The following is a 23,896-nucleotide window of genomic DNA, read 5'->3' as shown; positions in this document are numbered from 1 at the left end:
CTTATTGGGCATTGTTTACGCTGCATGTTACTTTAGCTTTAACTACATAGATTTTATAACCAGATTCTAGATCAGGAACATATACATGTTATTTACTAAAGTTTGCTTTGCTTAGATTGTGGTTTTGTAAGCAAACACTAATTTCCCCAGGAGAGGGGAAACATCTGTGTCTGTGATTTAATTTCTCTATAATTAGGAGCATCCTAGGACAAATCAGTAAAGCAATTAATTATAACAGAGTATTTTCTGCTTCCCAGTTGTGTTCGTCTCACACACGTGTAGCTGCTGCAGTGACAGAGGGTCTGGGCTGAAGGGGGCGAGGCAGCAGCAGCAGCAGCAGCAGAGCCTCGACGCGCGTGCTGTTTTGCGGAGACGTCCTCATCCTCCCGACCCGACCGAGCGGCAGCCTCCTCCCGCATCCCCTCAACAACCGCGTCCGCCAGAGCGTTTTCCGGACAGCGTCATGTGCAGGTCCCCGTCGTCCCGGGACCAATTCTAAGCGACGTGCTCATCGAGTCGCTGCAACTCGCCGCTTTTGAGTCATTCTGTGAAGGTTAATAGCGATGAGGTAAGAGCTTCCGGTCGCCATTTTGCCGGCGTTTAACGGATTGTCTGCATGGATAATTAGTTAGCCGCTGAATTCGCGGTTCCGACAAACACAGGTTGCAAGATGTCAAAGCGTCATCGGTTAGATTTAGGGGATGAGTATTCAAGCAAAAGGAAATCTTCTGATGGGTATGTAACGTCCGCCTACACTAAAATATCTAAAGCACTCCGCTGCGGGCGGTTTGTTGTGGTCCTGTTGCTAACCATGTTAGCCACGCTAACTCGCTCAATTTTTGCTAGGCGGTTTGCATTACCAAAAGGGTAAATGCGTTGTTGTTTCAGGGAAACGCGAGTCAACCCGAACGTCATTGATGTTGAGCGACACGACTGTTCAGTTGAGCGCTCAATTTAACAGTCACCGGCCTGAACTGGGCTGCACGTGGCTAACGTTACATGCTAACCGTTGAGCAGCTAGCTTATTGCTGTGTCCTGAATTGATGAACGATTATACAATTGAAGACAGTTAAGAAGTTAGTATGTCACAATGAACCCTGGGGTATTACACGTACGCGTACTAAATAAATGAGGAAATGTGTTAAGAAGCTGCACACAGGACTTTATAGCTACGTTATGCTAGGTTAGCTAGCCTAGCCAATTGCCCACGTAGATGCTTGTTATTAGTGCCTGTTGGTTTCTGCTCTAAGTTTAAGATCATTATATGATCGGTGTGTCTCCAAAAACGCATGAATAAGACCCGACAGGCCCGTAGAATACTGCGGACCTGAAATGAAACATCTGTTTGTCTCCGTACTGACACAGAGTTAACCTGCTCAGGGTCACTGCTGATATGCTTTTTGACCTTACATGAGGAGAAGACCGTGTTTCCCCCAGTGATGCATTAACAAAGCGTCGTGAGAGTCACAACTTTAGTATCATGTAGAAACAATATAATAGCAACATATGTGGAACGTTGACTCTAGCTGCCCCACAGTCAAGGGCAAAGGCTGTTTGGTGTTAGTGATGCCTCCCAACTCTCTGTCAGTCGTGTTTGCATTTTGTTTGTAACAATATTATATACATGTAGAAGAAATAAATGCTATAGACGGTAATTACTACTACATTACAGGACAAAACAATTACCTTTGTGCTGCCATGCATCATACAATGGTAACACATTTACTTCATCTGCCTGGTGTGGACAGGCTTTCTGCAGGACCTGGTCCTCTGGGACCAAGCTTTGAGGCCCTGAAAGTCAACTCTGGGCACAGGCCTCTGTTTTGTTCAATAGTTGAGGAAATTTACTTGATGCCATTTGTGAGTCATTAGTTTATTCATGACCTTTGCAATGCTACACTTGATTAGGCTGTGCTTTTTGCCACCGTGAATAAAAATGTGCAGTAACCTTTTCATGGGATTTTTATGAAAATCATTTGACATGGCTTAACATTTATGCACTGTCTGTTCCACTGTGCACCTTTCACACATAGCGAGGCCAAAATTGCTATTTCTGTGTAGATGCATTTATGTTGTGACTATTTGGTGTAAATTAAAATTGAGTGTTTGTGTGGAGGTTGTTCATCAAATATTTACCTCGTGCCTTTTCCTCCCACAGGCGCGATCGGGACAGAGACCGTGATGAGCATTTTAAGGACAGGAACCGTGATAGAGACCGAGACCGTGCCAGAGACAGGGATGTGAAACCATCCGGAACACCCAACATCTTTGCTTCAGGCATTGGAAGCTTCCTCAAACAACCCTCTGCACAGCAGCAAATCAACCCCTTCACCAACCTGCCCCACACACCACGCTACTATGAGATCCTCAAGAAGCGGCTGCAGCTGCCTGTCTGGGAGTACCGAGAAAGATTCACTGACATCCTGATGAAGAACCAGTCTTTTGTGTTGGTGGGAGAGACAGGCTCTGGGAAAACCACACAGGTAGAGAGACACATCATTTAGCACTTCTGCAATACCAGCACGAGTTTGCCAGCAACATTAAAAATACATGTTTACTGTTACTTAGCTGAAATGTGTCAAATTAAATAAAAAAAATATATTCAATGATAAAATTGATCTAATGTTGCCATTAAAAACTGGGGTGCAGCGAACAGATGATGCATTTTCAAAGTTTCTCTCTGAAACTGGTGGTGTTGATACACAGTATCTGCTTGTTAGATTTATTTAAAGTTAAAAGAGCTGGGCTGTCTGTTTTTTAAAATTTGCATGGGAGAAGATTAGAGTAAATCACTGGTTGAGCCTTGGCCTACTCCTGAGGGGAATATATACTTCATATTTCAAACACTTTTTAAATGAAGTGGTATAATCTTGTCAGTGCTTTCTGCCTTAATGACACTAGAAAATTAGTGCGTTCTACACATTCATCGTGACTTTTTGAACTCAGGATGTTCAAATGCACACAGGGCACGCACACCAACGTAGAGACTGCATTTGTCAATCTTAAAGTTAGTTAGTGTGCCATCTTTGCTTATTTCCCTTGAAATGTAGATGGCAAGAAATAAACAATCAGTGATGCCGTTGGTTTAATAATTAATGTTGTTTCTTGAAATGGAAACGTTCAGAAGAAAATACAATCTAAGTTAGAATTGGAGACACAGCACTGCAGATTAAATAAGACAGTTTCTCACTTTGCATTATTATTTTTCTGTCTTTCTCACAATTATTAGGGAAGTCTGTTCTAAAACAAACCATAGAAAACAAAATGCTGAACTCACTCACTTCAAATGCAAATGTAATTTAAACTATTGTCTTACATTGCATATATTAATATAAATGGCAGTGCAGTTAATTGTTCAACCTTGCTTAGCATTCCTCCATACATAATTTAATAATTAGGCTGAGATCAAGTAGCAAGTGCTAGTAACACATTTTATTATGGTATGTGAATAGTTGTTATTTTCCAAATCCTTCATTGACATTTTTTTTCTGACTGGGTGACATTTCGAAGATTTGAATCATCTCTAAAGAGCAGTCATCCAAACCTCAAGTTTTATAGAGTGGAAGTAAGACTCGTTGGATTTACTCTCTGTTTTAAACCTCTAACTACTGTAAGAGAATTCCTTCAATCAAAAAAATGACAAATATGTCTGGCGTTGGCGTTTGCTTTGTGGCGCGTATCAAATTGTAGAGCTTCAAGAAGTGTCATCTTTGCATATACTATCACGCACCCTGGAGTCATGTAATTTGTCTGTCCTTATTTAAACAACCCCCTTGTACACGCAAGCTCAGCCTGACTTGTCTGCTTCCAGATCCCTCAGTGGTGCGTGGACATGGTGCGTTCAACACCGGGCACAAGGAGAGCAGTGGCCTGCACCCAGCCGAGGAGGGTAGCAGCCATGAGTGTTGCTCAGAGGGTGGCTGATGAGATGGATGTCGTCCTCGGGCAGGAGGTCGGCTACTCCATCAGGTTTGAGGACTGCAGCTCTGCAAAGACAGTACTGAAGTAAGAGTTTAATAAATATATTTTCCAGATTAATACTTAGTTAAATCATTAATAAATGAAAGACGCTTGTATAAGGCTGCAGTTGTATTTGGTCTCTGTTCCCACCTTGCTTCATTCCTTTTTTTCATTCAGGTACATGACTGATGGTATGTTGCTGCGTGAGGCCATGAATGATCCTCTGCTCGAGCGCTACGGCGTCATCATCCTGGATGAGGCCCACGAACGCACATTAGCTACAGACATCCTCATGGGAGTTCTGAAGGAGGTGGTCCGTCAGCGAGCGGATCTCAAGGTTAAAACAGCTTTTAGAAATATCTTTGCTTTACAGCCTTAGTGTCAGGTTTACTTATGGCAGTTTATATTTATTATAATGTAAGAAAATGCTTATGATCACTGATTGATCACTGATTCCAGTGATCACTCTAAGCCGAATATGTTACCTAGGCTTTGGTTTCACTTGCTGCCCTTTGACTCACAACCGTGACCAGTTTACAGAAACGTTTCCATATAAATGTACTGTAACTGCCTTTAGACCGATGAATGGCTATGCTCTTTGACATTACAGTTTTTTGCACTTGATTGTAAGGCTTCTCAGATCTTATGGTTACACTTGGTTTTTTGATCTGAGCAAGCAGCGTTTGAGTGTTCCTGTATTATTAAACTTATGTAGGTCAAATCCACACCTTGAGTCTGTCTACATTGATAGGACTCCAGGTTTGCTGGCTCACGACTCCAGCTGGCTATCATTCACATGCTTTTTTTCAGGCCATGCATGAATGTTCAAATCACATTAAGTTTATGCAAGTACAACACACTGGTGTGTGTATCATTAGTTTAGATGGATAAGCTAGAAGCCTTGACTGCATCTTAAAACGTTTTATTCATAAATATCAGTAATTTATTTTTAAAATTTACTTGAGAACTAGAATCAGAAAAAGCTTTATTGCCGGGTCCTGTTGAGAGCACTTTATAGAAATTAGAATTCAAAAATGTTTAATATGTCCTACTTAATGTCTACAAAACACTGTTTTATATATATATATATATATATATATATATAATATATATATATAATATTACTTCCTCCTAGGATGCATTCTGTGACAGCCAATGTTTATGTTCCTTTTCTGTCATTCGTCCCTCTTGTCACATTTTTTCACAACAGTGTCCCCATGTCTGACAGCTGTGAATCTGTTTAGCTAAGAGAAATATTGCTGTTAGGCTCAGAAATGCACATCACTTCTGCACCTCAGCACTGGTGGAGATTGCTCCCAGTGTCTGTCCCATTTTAAGCTAATCAAGCAGGGTGAGAGCAGCAGCAGCAGCAGCGCGTTAGTGTGGATGCAGGCAGAGGTTTTATAGGCAGCGTGCGCCAGACATGATTCTCATAAAGCAGATGGATAATGACTAGTTGTTTGTCAGTGTGGAATCAAAGGTTAGATTGTTGTTCACGGACTATTAAATGAGGTCTAGGTTATTGGGAATGATCATCCACCACACCCCTCAATCTCTTTCATCCCTATCCCCTACCAAATTTGAAAGTTTAATTTGCCTTGATTAAGAGCAATTATGATGTCTCGCAGAGCGTAAAGCGAAATGCCGAGACGCTGGCCCCTGAAAATGTTTGAGATTGAAAATGGGAGACGTGTTTCCCATCAGAATCCTAATGCGCTCTATCTAATGGCGCTGGAGAGAACATTGTGTACCCAACATCAGGAGCAAGGACTGTCGTAGCTGTGTAGGTCAGTGACTTGGAGTATAATGCCAAGTTTTACACTACAGACACCATCTTGGGCTGGTGCCAGTAACCTCTACCTACATTCTGATTCAGAGCATTATCCTTCCTATATAGCTTTTTGCACTCTTCATCTACCCTGTATTTAGTTGCAACCTCATCCACTTAGCATGTGTCCTTATCCTCAATCATCATCAACCCTGTTAACTCATTCTTCACTTGAGTGCTTGCTCCCATAATTGCCACAGTCATTTACACTCCGCTGTCTTTGCTTTTATTTTTATCTTTCTTTCATGTCTTTCATGAATACATTGTCCCCTCACTGACTTCTGAAACTTCACTCTCTGCTCAGGTCATCGTCATGAGTGCCACGCTTGATGCTGGTAAGTTCCAAGTGTACTTCGATAGCTGCCCACTCCTGACCATCCCTGGACGCACGCACCCTGTGGAAATATTCTACACGCCAGAACCAGAGCGGGACTACCTGGAGGCGGCCATCAGGACTGTGATGCAAATCCACATGTGTGAGGAGGATGAAGGGGATGTTCTGCTGTTCCTCACTGGCCAAGAGGTAAGAATGTTTGAAATTGGCAGATTTAGGTTGTGATGCTAGTCAGGTTTCTGATGGTTGCGAGCAAGAAATTGCATTGACAGTTACTTTCATTTAAATCTATTTGTGAATTGCCCAGAGTTTAGTGTCATAAAGTAGTAAAATAAGAACCAATTCTACATTTGATACGCAAAGGAGAATTTTAATCCAATGCAAATATTTTGTGTATTTTCAAAATTAAGCATATTGATTTGATTTGCATTACTCACATGCACAGTGTGAGCCCAGACAAGTGCACTCATTGCACAGAAAAATTTTAATCTTGGGATTTATAGATGTTAATGCATGTGACAGTGTCTGTATTGGGGAAAACCGCCAGCATTTGCACAGTAAAAAAGGGAAAAAACGAGGAGCGACCCAGATTCTGCCCTCCCTACGATTCTCTGAAATTAAGTCATTTATTATTTTTTCCCCTCCCTGCAAATGTTGTCCACTGATGTGTAATGGAGGGCAGAGTTCATGCCCAAAATGATGAATTTGGTCACAGCTGGGTGTGCACGCACACACACACACACTTGCATGCTCGTGCATAGAAAAGGCACCAAAAATATGTCATTGTCCCGATTACTGGACAGGAGAAGCCAGTTTGAGCCCACAGTGGCTGCTAGGATTGTTTGCTGACTAATCTTAGAAAATGGTGCATTTGAAAAAGTAGACTTTCACCACTTTAAACACAACAAAAATTTCTTTGGGGGATTAAATAACACGCTGAACATCCAGCTGTTTGTATGGCCACACAACCACTCTCACCAATGTGTGGAGTCTGGCACTGTTAGACTTTCTGCCGTTAGTGTAAGGGAGGTGGAAGATACATCAACAAATTACATCTGTGTCAAGCCATGGCATTACTGAGAGCGCTCCCACTGAGAGTTCATTATCACCCCCTCCTAATTGGGTTAAAGAAGTTAATGTCTGGTAGGTTCTGGCAGAGGTGGGTGTTCAAAGGTTGCTGCAGCATGGCCCTCAAGCACTTCTTAACCTTTTCAGTCTTCCAGCAACTTTGATGTAGACTAATGATTGGGAGGCAGACCCATTGCAACGCTGTAGAGCTGCCTCTTTTTTTTTTTTTTTTTTTATCCGACAGCTTAATTTTTAACAGACGCAAAATACACAAGAGGCTGTTTCTCTCTACCACAGATTTTTAGTGACATATTTTGCATCCACAAACAAATGTAAGTGAAGCATCAACTCCAAACAAGAAAGTCTAAACTTATCACAGCTGTTGAGCAAAGATAAGTCCTAATATTTAAGCTTCCCCCTCAGCAGCTAACATCAAAACACGGGGATTGGCGGGGGGTTGTTTGCTAGTCAAGAAGAGTGCCTAAATGTGTTGGTTATTAGCTTGGCTCCATATTGTTGCTTTTGGGGTCACAGGGAGAGCTGGTGGACAGGTTCCCAACACTGGCCGACTGCCCCCCCTCTGCGTGCGTGTGTGTGTGTGTGTGTGTGTGTGTATGTGTGTCTGCGTGTGTGTGTGTGTGTCTGCATGTGTCTGCGTATGTCTGCGTGTGTGTGTGTGTGTGTGTGTGTGTGTGCATGTGTGCGTGTATTCACACACAAACACACTCTGTCTGCACATCCCTAAGGGAGGGACAGCCAGCTTGCTTCCAGCACTTTGGCAGCGGGGTTCGTTTTTTTCCCTCCATGGCAGCTGCTGCATCCAGAGGCTTGATAGGCTATTAATACCGCGCTAATTTTACCAATCCATTCAGATTTAGTGTTTTCCACTTGTCAGCGTGTTGATTAAGAGGCACATGGCCATGAGCAGGGGTTGACTTAACACAGGGAACAAGGGGACAAACGGGGCTAATAGCACATTTTCAGTCCAGAAGCAAAATTGCCTTCTCTTATGTTTCCCTATGTTCACACAGTGACACAAGTCAAGTTTCACTTTTGAACAATTTATTAGAAAATGAAAACAAACACCTGAGAAGTTTATGTTCTGTTTTTTGCCATTCATTAAAAACTAAGAATGCATCTGCTGTGATGCTGTTAATGCATAAAAACTGGTTAAGGTAAGACAGAAAAAAAGTTGTGGCATTGCTCCCATGGGCCTGTAGGTGGTGCAACAGTATAGGCTGTAATGTGTAACACAGTAACTGCAACTTCCTGAGGATTAAGTGATTGTTGCTGGGAAAACAAAGAAAATGGTACTTAACAGCAGGAACCGCTTAAAAATTCAAATTTGTTTTGTTCTCTTAAGCAATTTCAGAAACGGCTTAAAATGTTAAAAGCACCTTTATAATGAGTGAATGTTGTTTTTATGTGTTAGTGAGACTGTTGCTTGTCTGTGGAGTATATAGGAATGTTCAGTACATTTAATATTTTATGTAAATAGGCCTTTTGAGGATGCGCCCTAGCCATGTCCGCTATCATGCTTTCTTCTTCCTGGCGCTACACGCGTCCTCTGTCTGTGTGCCAGCCCACCGGCTCTCCAACGTTCGGCTTCACTAAACTGATCTGCCGTGATTTGCCGCTGGTTATGCATCAGTGCTGCAGTCTCGGCTCGCATTCCCTGCTACAATACTGCACTGTGGAATAATGAACCCTGTTTGAGTCTGTCTGGCTCTGTGTGCGCCTGCCGAGCGTGCGCGTCCGTGTTTTCAATGATTGCAGCATTTGACAACAGAGCCACAGGGAGCTCAGCAAAGCATACTGCAGTCCAGGTTTAATTTCCTCCGTCAGATGGAGCGATAGTAAGAACAAATGTACTGTAGCAGGGAACCACCGTTTCCCTGGCTGCCTCCCCTTGCCTTCTCTTCTCATCCAGATTCAGTGCCATTGTTTATCCAGGTGTTGTTCAGACCCACTTTGAGGTGCTATTTGCATACACAAGTGATTCCTGGATTAATTGTTACACTTCCATCTTTTAGGAAATCGACGAAGCTTGCAAACGAATCAAGAGGGAGGTTGACGACCTGGGGCCTGAAGTTGGCGATATCAAAATCATCCCGCTGTACTCCACACTGCCTCCACAGCAGCAACAGAGGATCTTCGAGCCACCCCCACCCAATAAACCAAATGGTGCCATTGGAAGGAAGGTATAACTGCCTTGTTGCTATAAAAACACTGAGGGGGAGGTTGAAGCGGAGAGAAATGGGCAGGGGTTGATGTAGAAAGGACAGATGGGGAATAAGGTGGGTAACAGAGAGCTGGAAGGTAGGGACTGAAACTTTTTTTCCCTTTCTCAGCTTTAGCGCAGAACTGACTCACACAACATATGCTGCTTTTGTCAGCATGCGATTCTCTGCTCTAAATTATAACTGGGGTATTACTCATGCCCTCTGAGCCCAAGGAAAGTACTGCATTCTCAGTCATTTTTATCTTTCCACTACATTTGCACAGGCCCTGCTGCTACGCAGTGAGGACGCCCAAGACCTCTGGTGCCTGAAACCATGTAAAGGTTATATGAGCAGACATTCGCTCGCTGCATAGCATCATTGTTTTCTGTCACTTAATATTAGGGGAGTAGAGGATTCTGTTACCAATACAGGCACAAAACAATTCCCCTCTTTTGTGTGACAATTTCTATTCAGATGGGCTCATCACCAAAGAATCAGCACCACCTGTGCTGCCACACTGTTGGCCAGGGATCTGACAGAATATCAGACTATTATCACTGCCAGTGAACGAGCAAACATTCACCCCCCAGCATCTGATAGGAGACGGATTTGATGAATGACTCATTGCTACAACCTCTTTAATTGAGTGAGATTAGGCTGACATATGAGCAGTGAAACAATTTATGGACCATCCGATTTCAACACATACTTAATTCAAGATGGATTTTAAAAAATGTAGGAGAATTGAAGAATATTTTGCAATTCATTGTTTGACTAAGTAATACATGGGGACTAAATCTGTTATGACTCTTTCAGGAATTTTCCCTACAAAATTTGGATCAAACACTAAACAGCATAGTCCCATGTTTCATCAAAAAGTTCCTTCTACACAGTTCAAATATTATTCCCGCTGTTTGCCTCTGCGGTTCCATAGGGATGTTGTCATGAAAAAGAGCCATATAGTATATTGGGTGTATATACATTAGATGGAGCAAGTCATGTTAGTTTATACTGCACAACCCAAATTCTCACGGGTCTTTACACTGCTGTATTCACATCCTCTGTCTATAGTAGCTATAAAGAGATGAATAGGCCCAGGAGGATGAGAGAAAAGCAGAGGGCCAAGAAGCCAGCCTTGAGGCACTACATATTTCACGTCAATACATATTGCTGTATTGCTATTACTATGGGAAACTTTACTATAGACTGTAGTTCACACCAAAGACACTAGATATTAATTCTAAATGTCGGTAATAGTAGTAAAGAGAGAAACCTTGAAAAGGTGTAGCAGTTTAACACTAAAGAGGCAGTTAATAGCGAATTGACTTTGCTTAGGTTGTGCCCCTTGAACTGTCCAGCCAACACTTGTCCCTTCAGAAAGCCTGAATGTAATTCCTAAGAATCAATTTGCCAGATAGTTGTGGAGTTGGCTGAGGTCGTGTCTGAAGTTGCTGTGCTTGAAATGAATGCTCATCTCCTGCATATCTGACTGAGCGACTGATCAAGTGAAAAATGCAGAGATGTCATCCAAGCCAACCCAAGAGAAAGAGTGAAAAGGAATTAACGTCCTCCGTGTCTGCCGTTACGCATGCTAACGACTGCATTAGGCACCCCTTAATTAACATAAAGCACAAGCTCGTCATTGCTCCATTTCGCCAGGAAAGCGACTGATCTTCCATTTTTGAACTGTTAAATCATTTAGAGCCAAGGCAGCAATTGACTAATTACAAACAAAGACTATAATCTCACTTTGCTCTCCAGCGTCTCAAAGATGGTCTCTAACAAATGTGCTGTGATGAGTGCTTGGCTTGTTTTTTTAGCATTGTCACGTTTGGAATATTCCCTCAAATGTCACTCGTGCTTCCACCACACATGCATCTCAATGAGCTTTGAATGCGAGTGCAGCAACACTGCACGGAGCACGTTCTCCTTTTTCCCCAGTCGGGCAAAGGCTTTATTTGTCAACAAGACGGTCTCTCCTAGCAGGGATCATGAACGATGGCCCGTGTTATGCATAGTACTTGCTCTCCAGCAGGTAATAACCCAGAAATAACATGCAGAGATGATGCTCTAATAATATTACTGATGAAGAAGCCAGGATTATCCAGCGCGGCAACAGACTGGAAGGAGCCAGGCTGCGTTCAGTGTAATGACCCTGGCCCTGGATAATCCTTCAGAATCAATGCAGTCAATGAGGCCAACCATATGATCATGAAATGTGAGAGGGTGTCATGTGTGGCATCTGCTGGTGCACTGATTGTATCCCATTGCACAGGGCAGTGCAGCCTCACTTGGTCCATTTTTTTACTGGACTTTGAAGCTTTCCATTCCTTTCACTGCTTGCTGGGCCGCCGGCACGTCCTGTCTGCTACGAGTCACTGTATCATGGCTTCGCTTTTGACCGGCCACTGTAATTTGTGACTTCTATGGTGTGGCTAATTGGCTCCACAATGAAGGGATTTCTCTGTACCTTTGGGCCGTTGGCTTGTTTCCACCGCAGGAACTTACGACCTGTAACCAGGGGCTTCCTGTTACATGAATTCATGTTACATTGGACGGTTGTGCATTTCTACTATATTTTATAAGCTTTGGTTTTTATGCTGTTGAAAAATCATATCATTATATGCTATACTTCTACCAATACACTATTTGTACTGCTTTGGAGATGACTGGATTAAGCAGCTGGAGTTTCAGTTTGATTTTTCTCTTATATAGAGCACAATGTCTATGAAGTGTTAGTCAAAACTAGTTTGGCATTCATCCAAAAATGAATCAAGACCCCACACCTCAGCCAGTTAACTGCTGTCTGATCATTTTCATGTGTGCCTTTTTTGTTCCTCTGCTTGCAGGGAATTCTGTCTTGCCACAGGTGAAAAACCTGAGGTCAAGGGCTGAATGAAAATGCCCTCCCCGGCAATAATAAGGAAACAGTCATGCATTCTCAGGCTGGAGAGAAATCCTTGCTTAAAAGGTGGGATTTAAAAGTCTCTAAGGCTCACAGATTGAAGCCTGCTGAAGAGGCGCAGCTACAAAGGAAGTGTGTCAAGTGTGCAAAATTGGTTCTGTGGACCTGTATCAGAAAAGACTACAGAGAACAGTTTGGTGTTGTGCCTGGCACTTTATCATGAAGACGACCAAGAAAACAGATGGCTGCGACCAAACGACTGCTTAGGTCAGCCCACAGCGTGTTCCTGTCTTGGTGGATGTAAAGCAAGTAAGCAGGGAAAGGGATTTCAAAGTGTAGAGAGGCAATTTGTCAAACACAAAGTTGCATACTAAGCGTTGACACTGGAGTGGCATTTGCCAGCACAGCGGGCTGTGACCTGGCCACTACAGTCTGCAGTGATGAATCTATCGTGTTCCTGCCCAGTCTGTTTTCATTGTTATATAAGAAGAACTCACCCCAGCAGCAGTCGAGGTTTGCGTGAGAGCAGCTGTAAAGCAGCCTCCCTCTCCTCTTCCCTTCTCCTGGTGGTGTACGCGCTGACGGTAACAGGCCCATGGGGTTTTGTGACTCATTTGATGATTCATGTTTTTGCTGAGTTTTGGCTGTCATTTGTCGTAGACGATCTTGCTGTGAGTGATAATTGTAACAGAAGATGATCTGAGACTGGGACATGGTAAAGGTTCACAGTTGGCACCTCTTTCTTCCCGTTCCACCTTTAGCGTCTACATTTAATATTACTCTGTTCAACGACTGTAGCAGTGACATGCGCCGATGTTGAAACAATTTCCATGCTACACTGGCACATTGTCACATAACAATATAGTATAGTAATATAAAATTCCAGGTGATTGGGTAATATGTGATAATCTCAGCACTTTAAGGACACACAAAACAGGTGAATCTATCACAAAAAAAAAATTGTTCAGCACCTCTTCTGCTCACCTCTTGTGTCAGGTATAAGTCCAGCTTTAGAATTGGGTCAGCCCACCAGCACCCCAGGGCACATGGATCATCTGCTCAGCTCCTATATTTTGTCACACTAGTGTTTATCTAGAGTGGATTTGCAGTGTTTGTAATTTCATATTTGAGCACCACATGCTGAAGAAAAGGCCTTCACTTTTGTAATGTTAAGTGTTGCTAATAAAGTAGTTCCAGTCGCATCTCGAAAGCCCATAATAGCAGGTCTGCAGTGAAATATCAAAATATTGTTCCAGTGGGCAGGTCAGTGACTTTCAGAATGCTTCAAACTAAAGTTAATGCAAACTCTTGCAGTGCTGTTTCTCTCTGGTGGTGTTTAAAGCACAACTTTGACAGATCCAGCATTGCGTAGCACGCAGCAAGAGCCAATCAGTGACAATGAGCTTTGCACAGCTGGCATGTTCCACATTTTGAGAGACATGTGCTGGGTTCACATGAGAGATCTGCAGCAGCCCTCATTTGGGAAAGAAAAGAAGCTTGGATGAAGGCAGTAACCATTGTTGTGCTGTCAGCGTGTTAAAAATCAGGCCACCTAGGAGGAACCATTACATCAGCTATTTTCTGTGATTTTGAAAACTCTGGGAAGAGGTTTCCAAGAGAGCAAAGCTGACATCTCAACAAAACCAGCAACATGCTAAGGACAGACACACACGACTCACAAACACTAGAGGTAATGCATTTGGATGGGACAAGGAGCACCTCGATGGCTCTCTCCACAAATACGTTGATAGCACATTGAAGTTGATTGCAGGAGCTGTTGTACTCTCCTGTGGGGCTGCATTAGACAGCCTGTGCACAGAGGCATCTCTTCAAGCCTCTTCAGTCAACTGGTGCACAGTAGGCAATGTTTTAAAGTTAAACCAGCACTGGTGTCTACACTTGTTTCTACGAGGAGTAAAAAGACTAAGAAACAGTTTCAGTCTCTAAAGTATACATGTTATTAATAAATAGTTACTGATGATCATATATAAAAATCACACTGTGTTCCAGTGTGAGGTGTAGCTCCAGGGTTTGATGCGTCTCCAGGCGCTCTAATCTTTCGAGGTGGATCATTTCTCAACCCGTGTTCTCATTTCCACAGGTTGTCGTGTCAACAAACATCGCTGAGACATCCCTGACCATTGACGGTGTGGTGTTTGTAATCGATCCTGGATTTGCCAAGCAAAAGGTTAGCTTCCCCCCTCTCCCCACCACCCATGTCGTCTCCCAGCACTCTTTATCTGCTGCGATCATCTGCGTCTGTTGCCTGAGAATCCCCAGATAAACACAGCAGTGCACAGCTGACAGCGGCAAAGATGGAAAAGCCAGTTATTTATTCCTCTGACATTTCACCAGCCTTGAGCCAAGTCACACATGGCACCAAAACAGATTATGGATTCTATATGTTAGGTTGTGTGTATGTGTATTCGTACATTCTTTTAAGCTCTTTGTAAATATGGTACAGCAGATTGTATGTAGTTTGTAAATCAACGTCAGTAGAGTCTGTTTTTATTCGCCTGAATATAATTTGTCTGTCTTCTACTGTCAGGTCTATAACCCACGTATTAGAGTGGAATCACTTTTGGTGACAGCCATCAGCAAGGCCTCAGCTCAGCAGAGGGCAGGTCGCGCCGGAAGGACACGTCCAGGAAAATGTTTCCGCCTTTATACAGAAAAAGCTTACAAGACGGAAATGCAGGTAAGAAACAAGCAGTACAAATATTAAAACCCTGTGAGGCACGAACAGGTGGCGCTCATATTTCGTATACTATAATGCCTCAAGCATTTTGTGTCCCCCCTGAGCAGCCTCGTACCTGTAAGAGTTTTCTTTTATGCAAAAATTTGCTCCATGATCCAGCGATAAGCTGTATTAAAATTCCAAGCGCTTGGTGCTGAACCCCGGTGTCACCTCTCTTCCTCGTAACACGACATTCCCACCTGGTGACAAACTAAGCAGTGGACGCCCAGTTTTCTGCTTCAACAGGCTAATCCCTTCACGTCACGCAGAGTGGCAAGGGACATATTTTTAAACATGCTAAACAGCCCTTCAACGCTAGACTTGGGTCCCTGTTGAAGTTGACACATGAGCGGCATGTGATTAGATAATAATCACCCTGACTTATTCACTTTGGATTGATGCATGGGCTTCCCTGACGTCTCTCCTCTGACGCAGGACAACACGTATCCCGAGATCCTAAGGTCCAACCTCGGCTCTGTGGTGCTGCAGCTGAAGAAGCTGGGCATCGATGACCTGGTGCACTTTGACTTTATGGACCCACCAGGTTAGTAAGAAGCAGCATGTAATAATCCTGGTTCACCTGTTGTTTTGATATCAGCTGGTTTTAAATAGAAAATGACTTCAGATCATGTCTCACAACAGTGCTACTAAAGTAGTAGTAGTATCTTTTCTGTGACTCTTGCACTAATTTAGTTCAATAGGCAGTTACCACAGATTTCACCACAACACCTACAACTGAAATCTAAAGATAGCTTCAGTATCTAATAGTTCTGAGATCTTGATTTTGATCAGTGCGGTGTGAATCGGTTCAAACGCGGTTAGAAACAGCCGTGAAAACGGGCAACATCTATTTGAACAGTAATTGTTTTTATGTGCGGTATCGGATCTGGTTGGGCTGTGTCACTGGGGAGCTCGGGAAAGATGACAAAACAAAGATAAAGTGATCTTGGCAGATATCAGATAGCGAGTAGCAAATGTTAGGAGATTTGAGGATAAGTGTTATGACAGACATGGGCTCACAGCAGTGCTTTGCAATTTTTATGAGCAGTCAACTTTAAGTTTAGATTATTGCCGTTCAAAGCCGGGGATGACAGTGATGTGTGGTGTGTTTTGGCTGATCAGCACATTTGTGTCCTGGCCGTCTCTGTTTGTGTTTCTCACGTCTTGATTTTAGCTGGGTCTCTCAACTGTGTGTATGTGTGTGTTCCTACATCTTGCTGAGGAGATCACCCCTCCTGTCCCTATCCTTAACCACCACCTCCCTCCCTCCTTTTCTCACCATAATATAGTTTTCATCTCACCTCTGAGATTAAACCCATCTCTCCCCGTCCACTGTGGCAAACGCCATTTTGAGAATGAAATTGGCTACATCAATAGCAGCACTATCACCTTGGCTATTGCCTTTCCTTTATATTCCTCCAGTGAAACGTGACTGACCTCCAGCGGCACCCCCTACATTTTTCACAAACGCAGGGCTAAGCGTCAAACATACGGGATTGGTCTCGTCTAACTGGGAAGAGTGGGATGAAGGGAAAGAGGAGGATTACCTTTTATTTATATGATCCACTGACTTCTGAGCACGCAGCAAACTGGACTTAGTTGGGTGTTGGGTGAGACAAATGAAGTGTGTGACAGTTCCAGAGCAGTTGCTTTATATTATCCAGTTAGAGTGGATCCAGTTTCAAATACTGTGTCAAAGTCGAGGTAAATAGATGGGTCAGACTATATCCCCGAAGTGTATATAGTCTGACCCATCTAATATAGTGGCAGTAATGTCCCTTTTTGAGCTTCTTCATAATGTTAATGGAACCTTGATTTTCTTTGTACACAGAAACACTCAAATATGGGGTTTGTTTTTCTCCTCGTCTAGCTCGCTCAGTAAACACAGCAGCGAGTGTGAGCCAGCCAACCAAATGGAAAATCCAAAAGAAATCAGTAGCGAATAACAGAAGGACTTGGCTGGGTGGGATTCATTTGCCTTGTGACATTTCCAAAGAAGTACCTTTCAAAGCCAAAGTGGTTTAATGTACCTTTAGCCTTTCATCTCATTGATTTGGCCCTTGGTTAATATATCGGATTCATGTGTGTTGAGGGAGTCAATACTTACTTTTTGATGAGCCACGTTGTGTATAGATCGAATTTCCACACAGGTTCATCATGCTAGCAGTACTTGGTAATCAGATTTTCACCTTTTGTCGAGCCCCACACAAGCCACTGATGGTAACTTATGTGGCCAGCACTCACTTAGTGTAAAAAAAGTAGCTTTGATGCCACAAATCAATATTTGTTAATCATAAAAAAATGCCTCCCTGCTGTTGGAAATTGAATTTATTTGGGAGCACTGGGAGAAACGAAAGAGAACGAGCACGGCCAGTGTTTGAAGCTAATTTTCAGTTAACATGCAACTGGTCATTAGGCTTCGGCTCTCGGCAGCCAAAGGTCAATAATTGCATCTGGAGGAAAAATCTTTTAACCAAACGTTGGAAGCCTTTTGTGTTGAAGCATTAAGTAGAAAGTTCCCTTGTAATTGCATTAGTTGTTTAGAATTGCCTGAGCGGAGGATGAAAAATGAGCTCTGCCATGATTACTTGTGCTAAGTTGCTGTCTAGCGTAACTCCGGCCATCAGCTTTCTCATTTTGATTCGCCTCATGCTCCGCGCCAGCACGCAGCCTGCCTTGGTTGGAGTGCCTCTGTCTGTTTCGGACTCACATTTGTCATTTATTAAAGGTCCAAGTACGGCAGCTGATAGAACTCTGTTGTTTTCCTGGGATTTCCTTATTTCACCCAAAATAAAATAAACAGTCCATCAGGTTGATTTCCTCCTGCATTGAGACAAGCAAATCTAAATCATGGCCATATACTTGTAAAGCACACTGCTCACATTTTATGTTGTTATTATTATATATTTTTTGTATGTATTAAACGCATACACATGATATTGGGGCACCTGTAGCCACGCATATTTAGTGTCAATTACATTTTTGTCGGCTGGTTAAATGACTGGTGTCCAGTGACAGCGAATGGCCGTGGTTCCTGGCCCAGAGATTAGTCTTTTTGAAGTGTGAACAACTGTGTCAGGCTTGATGGTGATTGCATTTGATGGCCCAGACACAAACAGGAAACACGGTGTGATTTATAAATCTATAATTCCACCAGCACACTGTACTAAACAATCATTGAATTAGGCTGAACGACTCCTCGATGCACAAACCTGACTGCAACTAAAATTATGTTCCGTACTTATTCATCTTGCCAATTATTTTCATTGATTTGATTTTGAAAACAGTGAAAAGTTGTTTTTTTCTACGCAGCATGTTTTATCTGGCTAATAATCCAAAACATAGATTTTCGACACCTTACAATAAAGCAGCGTGATGTCACATTTAGAGAAAGACATTTTGGGGAGTTGTTGTTGTTCAAGATTGAAAGAGGACTCAAGATTTAGGAATCAAAACAGTTGACTAATACTGGTGCATTCATCACACCTGATGGACTGATACGTGTTGCTGCGATGAAAGAAATGACAGTTTTGCAAATTGTTCCTGTCCCGTCAGCCGCGTGTGCGATGCCCCTGGGCTTGGAGCGTTTTAATGGCTGGTCTCCCCCCGTTGTGTCTCCTCCAGCCCCAGAGACCCTGATGCGAGCCCTGGAATTGCTGAACTACCTGGCAGCGCTCAATGACGACGGTGACCTGACAGAGCTGGGCTCCATGATGGCAGAGTTCCCCCTGGACCCCCAGCTGGCCAAGATGGTCATTGCCAGCTGTGAATTCAACTGCTCGAACGAGATCCTCTCCATCACTGCCATGTTGTCAGGTGAATGCTCAGGGCTGGGCCTCTGTGTGGGTCTGAGTGGCCACGCTTTCATTTTTCTTTAAGCAAAAGACCAGTGAGCAGCTTCTGCATATTTAAAGTGCACTTGCAGTCTTTTGACTGTGTTTTTATGTACATGGAGACCAAAATGTTACAGTATACTGAACAAGCCTGTTTACACACTTACATCTGATTAAATCTGTGAGGAATTCATATTCCAGAAGTCGTAATCGACTAGCAGTAAGTTCCATGTGTACTTACTGAACTTAACTAAAAGGCAAGCAGAGGATAAACTCGGGGGTGTCAGCTATTATTGGTGAGGAAGGGTGAAAAAATACATGTCTGTACAAAATGTATAGGTGTAGCTGGAGCAGCACCAGCAGTAATTGCACTTTAGGCTTGCCAAAGCAGAATGCTGCTCATTGAGATGAATCTTGACGCCTTTGAAGGGAGTGCGAGGGTCTTTGAGAGCGGGGAAATGGATTTAACTAGCTGTTTGAACGTGGTGTGCACTTAAAGCAGGTGTTTCAGGATGGCAGGTTTTTGCTGAGTTCATTAGAGTAAGCAGCAAAAGTACACCTGAGAATGGTGCCGCCACAGCAAACAACCACCAGGCTCAATAAATACAGCTTTTACCCATTAAAGCCACGATCGAGCGGGTTTGACATCAAGCAATTCAGATTGACAACAGCGGGTACAGTAGAGGTGAGATGAAAAGTCCACCGTGTGCTTTCTACACTGCTCTTTAATCTGCTCATTAGGACTGGGCGACGCATGCTTGTTACATTTGTGTAGTGCGCTCGGGTGGAGCCCCGTGTTTCTCCTCCTCTCTCTGACCCTCCTCCTTCCCTGTGAAATGCTCTGTGCCTCTGAGCCGAGGCCTTGTTCCTCTCTGTGGGATTTGCTTAACTTATCCCTATGGGCGGCTGCGTTGGGGCCTATACCAACCTTGTTTAGTCCCACAGTGCTTCGTCCGACCCACGGAGGCTAAAAAGGCGGCAGACGAGTCCAAGATGCGCTTTGCCCATGTCGACGGCGACCACCTGACGCTGCTGAACGTCTACCACGCCTTCAAGCAGAGTGAGTGGCCCAGCCTCAGGCTCCCCTTTTACCAAGCTGTGCTCCCGCCGCCCATGATTGGTCTAAATAGCCTGTGTCACACAGACCACGAGTCCACCCAGTGGTGCTATGACAACTTCGTCAACTACCGGTCGCTGATGTCCGCAGACAACGTGCGCCAGCAGCTCTCCAGGATCATGGACCGCTTCAACCTGCCGAGGCGGAGCACCGAGTTCACCAGCAGAGACTATTACATCAACATCCGCCGAGCGCTGCTCACCGGCTTCTTCACGCAGGTCGGTGGGGTCAGCATTGCTTACTGGTGGTTTTTGTCCATAGAAGTGTCTGATATTTGTTGTAGACTTGCTGTTGATGGCTTCTTAGCCTCACACCCATGCTCTCTCTCTCTGTTAGCAAGTGCAGCCTTTATAGTGCAACTACTAACTTGATGCTCATTAAATGCATTTGCTGAGTTGCAACAGAAGTGTCTTTTGTACGAAACATTAGTGGAGGGAAAAAATACAACCGAGATGTTTATTGTAATGGATGGCCCCCCTTTTAAAGTGTGTACACACACACGGACACACACACACACACACACACACACACACACACACACACACACACACACACACACACACACACACACACACACACACACACACATTGTTTTAAATGCTGAACCAGAATCAAGTCAATTTGCACCTCGCTCAAAGAAGCAAATGGCATTTTGCGAGAAGCTTTTTTTCAGGGCTAACTAAATAAGCGACCTGACAAGTTGAATTATGTCGTTAATATTAAAATATTTGTCAACATTAACCTTTATCTCAGACAAATTTGCAGTTCATGTTTGAGCTTTCACACCATTTGGGATGGTGTCTTTGTTTGGAGGGGACTTTATTGAGACTGATTGCCTTGGTTAATCACGGCCACTGCACTTATAGCAAGCGTCTGCGACAGCCTGGCTACAAATGGCTGCAGTTCTGTGTCCGTTTTCTTACAACCAACCTATTGATAATTTAAATAGATTAAAGTCCAAGTCAGTCTGAGACTAAAAGATTTAATCACCAATAAAATGTTAATTTCTGTATAGTTTTTCCACTGATCCTGGCTGATGTTCCCGGCAGTAATCCCCTTCTGTTCCTTCTGGTCTGTGAACAGATCGCTCACCTGGAGCGCACCGGCCACTACCTGACTGTAAAGGACAACCAGGTCGTCCAGCTGCACCCGTCCACTGTGCTGGACCACAAGCCTGAGTGGGTGCTCTACAACGAGTTTGTGCTCACAACCAAGAACTACATCCGCACGTGCACCGACATCAAGCCAGACTGGTAAGTTCCTGCTTTAGGTCAATGTACAGTATTTGGCTTCTTGTTTTGCCTCAAACACTCAGGTGTCTTATTTTAACAGTTTGTTGTCATTTTAGTTATACACATCCTATGTTTGTTTATAAATAAAGATCAGCTTCACAACAGCATGTTTCATCAGTCGTTACATTAGTAGTACTTGCTGTGGGAGGAAATTCGCGGAAGTCATGTTATGATTTCATGTGTTGTTACTGGCTCTATATAAACATACCTAAATATACACTTATGTGATTGACCACAACACCATTACCTGTGCTCTGGTGGCAACTTTAGAAAGCAGCACTCAAAGTTTTATGCATTTGTTTTTAATTCTTGCCAACTCTTGCTTTAAACGCCACCGATGCCCCCAGAGAAGGTGCCAGCCTCTGTTTTTGTTCTGCACCGTCTGTGACCTCGTGGAGTTACGGATCAAATTTGTTGTGCCTGCACCAAGTAGCTGCCGTGTAAATATGGAACAACGGCGTTCCCTCATCAGTAAACGGTGAAGACAGTCTTTGTGACTAATGCTCATGTGCTTTCTTTCCTAGGCTGGTGAAAATTGCCCCGCAGTACTATGACATGAGTAACTTCCCCCAGTGTGAGGCAAAGAGGCAGCTGGAGCGTATCATTGCGAAACTCTCCTCAAAGGAATACACGCAGTACTGAGAAGGTTTACATGGTCTGCAGCAACACCCGAGAACCTGAACTCATGTGATATTTGTATATTTCTGTTCCATCCATGGACGACTTTACTTTGAATTTTATTTTTGTTTCATGTTTAGTGTATTTTCACAGTGGCTGATGGACTGTGTCCTCTTAGCGTCAAGGAACATGTCATAGTTTTGAAGGCAAAGTGCTCCTGGATGTGGGCTGTGACCAGTTATTGGGAATTAGCCATTCAACAGTTTCTGTTTTCTGAAGTTTAAACATTCCACAATGACAAATCCCAGCTCTGGACTCTTGGCTGCTGTTCTACTTTTACTCAACAGCGTTAGTCCATTGAGATAAGCTTTTGATCCGATGTAATTTATACTGTATTTTGATGCAGTCGCAGTGTAATGTTCTCTTGTCATGGAGATGCTCGCGGGGTCAAACCTCCTGTCAGACGTTCAACTTAATAAAAACGACTTTGTAATGAAAACGTTTTCCAGTGTCGGCATTAAAATAACAGGATAATCTGTGCGTCAACGTTTCACTTAACCCTTTGCACACATGTAGCCAGCGAGAAGTCGCATTTTAACCTGTCTAATCCTGCTGGCTTCCTTCCTCTTCAGGGAAGGGAAATCTTCTTACTGGGATATTGATAGCTTCAGAAACAGTTGGAGTGAGTGGGAAAGTTAATTGCAAATGTTTCAGAACAAGATCGGTGTGAAATCCCTGCGCTGCTAGAGCCTTTCCAGTGTGGAAGGTTAAACATGAATCCTAAGCACCTCGGTGACCGAATAAATAATCAGAACAAAGGTTTGGTTATTTTTAGCCATTGGTTTTTCTTGCAGTCAGACCCCTGCTGTGTTTTCAGTCGACACCAAACTTCTAAGAATTCCTCAGCAACAAGGAAAAAGCAAAAACAAACTTGAGCTTTCCTTGTTGCAGCCTGTGGGTGGCAGAGCTCAGTGAGAGTCCAGTGGGACCTGCTAGCTGTAGGCCGGGGACCCTCCACAGCTCTCACCTCAGCGATGGATTCAACCCTCAGGGGCCGCACGCCCTGTGGAGTTTGTTTGTGTAACCCTGTAAGGGTTTCTATTACAATTAATATTTTACAAGAGAAATGAGGTGAAACATGGGACAAGCTGTGCTGTCTCTCAGCTGTTCTGGTTAATTTGATGAAGAAGTGAAAAGCCTTGACTCCGTGTCTGAAAGCTGCCTCATATCAGTTTGACTTTACACAACTACTCGACTCTCTCTGCATCAGTTTTGTCCTTTTCTACTGTTGATCGAGTCGAGTTCATGAGTCCAGACCTTATGTTCAGTTAAGTAACAACAATAAAATGGCAACTGGAAATGGCTAAAACATTTAAATGATCAGTGCATGAAATAAATCACCAACTGAAATGATCATTAAGTCAGAAGTCTGTTGTATTGAGTACTTAGTTGCAGTTATACCTCACCTGCACATGACTCCAGCTCTATATTTCTTTGTTTAGGTGGTTGTCTTTACGCTACCACGGTTTCCTTTCTCTGTCTGCATCGCAACTTTTCATCAATTGTGAGCAAATACTTGTTATATTGACCTAAGGATAGAAGCAGAAATGAGCCAGTAAGCGTTTTTCACAATCTCTGTAGTGTCTGGAAGTAGCAGGCTGAGATACCAGACCTGCTGAGGGAGTTTTAAATTAAGCCTGCAGATTGTGTAATATGCTAAGTCAGGAAATTAGCATGTGTTAATATTTTTGGACTGTTGGGAGACAAGTTTTTAAGTGGATGGCCTTTTGCTAAGGAATGTACTCAGGACTACAAAACTGTGCCAGAGAGATTAGTCTCTGCGAAGCGAAGCCAATAGAAAACCCATTAGTTTGAGTTGATCTGGAAATTATATGGAATTGATCCTGGGCTAAGAACAGTTTTTCATGCTCAATACTTCCCATTGATTCAAACCGCCATAATTACAAATGAAAATCATTATG

General features: G+C 43.3%; 1 protein-coding gene across 2 annotated transcripts; it reads left to right on the top strand.

Moving 5' to 3' along the window:
- The first annotated feature begins 328 nt into the window (after positions 1–328).
- On the top strand, positions 329–22,413 carry dhx15 (DEAH (Asp-Glu-Ala-His) box helicase 15). Of its 2 annotated transcripts, none has more exons than XM_029175851.3 (14): positions 329–568; positions 2,159–2,483; positions 3,812–4,005; positions 4,138–4,297; positions 6,093–6,311; positions 9,224–9,391; positions 14,419–14,505; positions 14,866–15,015; positions 15,490–15,598; positions 18,679–18,870; positions 19,825–19,947; positions 20,032–20,222; positions 21,088–21,257; positions 21,821–22,413. In XM_029175851.3, the coding sequence occupies exons 1-14, from the start codon at positions 564–566 to the stop codon at positions 21,936–21,938; spliced, it is 2,211 nt and encodes a 736-aa protein (XP_029031684.1). In that variant the 5' UTR covers positions 329–563; the 3' UTR covers positions 21,939–22,413. The 2 variants fall into 2 exon arrangements, with proteins under 2 accessions (XP_029031684.1, XP_029031675.1); XM_029175842.3 differs by lacking the exon at positions 329–568 and adding an exon at positions 576–735.
- The last annotated feature ends 1,483 nt before the right edge of the window (positions 22,414–23,896 follow it).

Source organism: Betta splendens, chromosome 2 (assembly GCF_900634795.4).
Source record: "Betta splendens chromosome 2, fBetSpl5.4, whole genome shotgun sequence".
In the NCBI taxonomy this organism is placed as follows: Eukaryota; Metazoa; Chordata; class Actinopteri; order Anabantiformes; family Osphronemidae; genus Betta; species Betta splendens.
The sequence above is the reverse complement of the archived record's forward strand: the minus strand, read 5'-3'. Positions and strand labels throughout refer to the sequence as shown.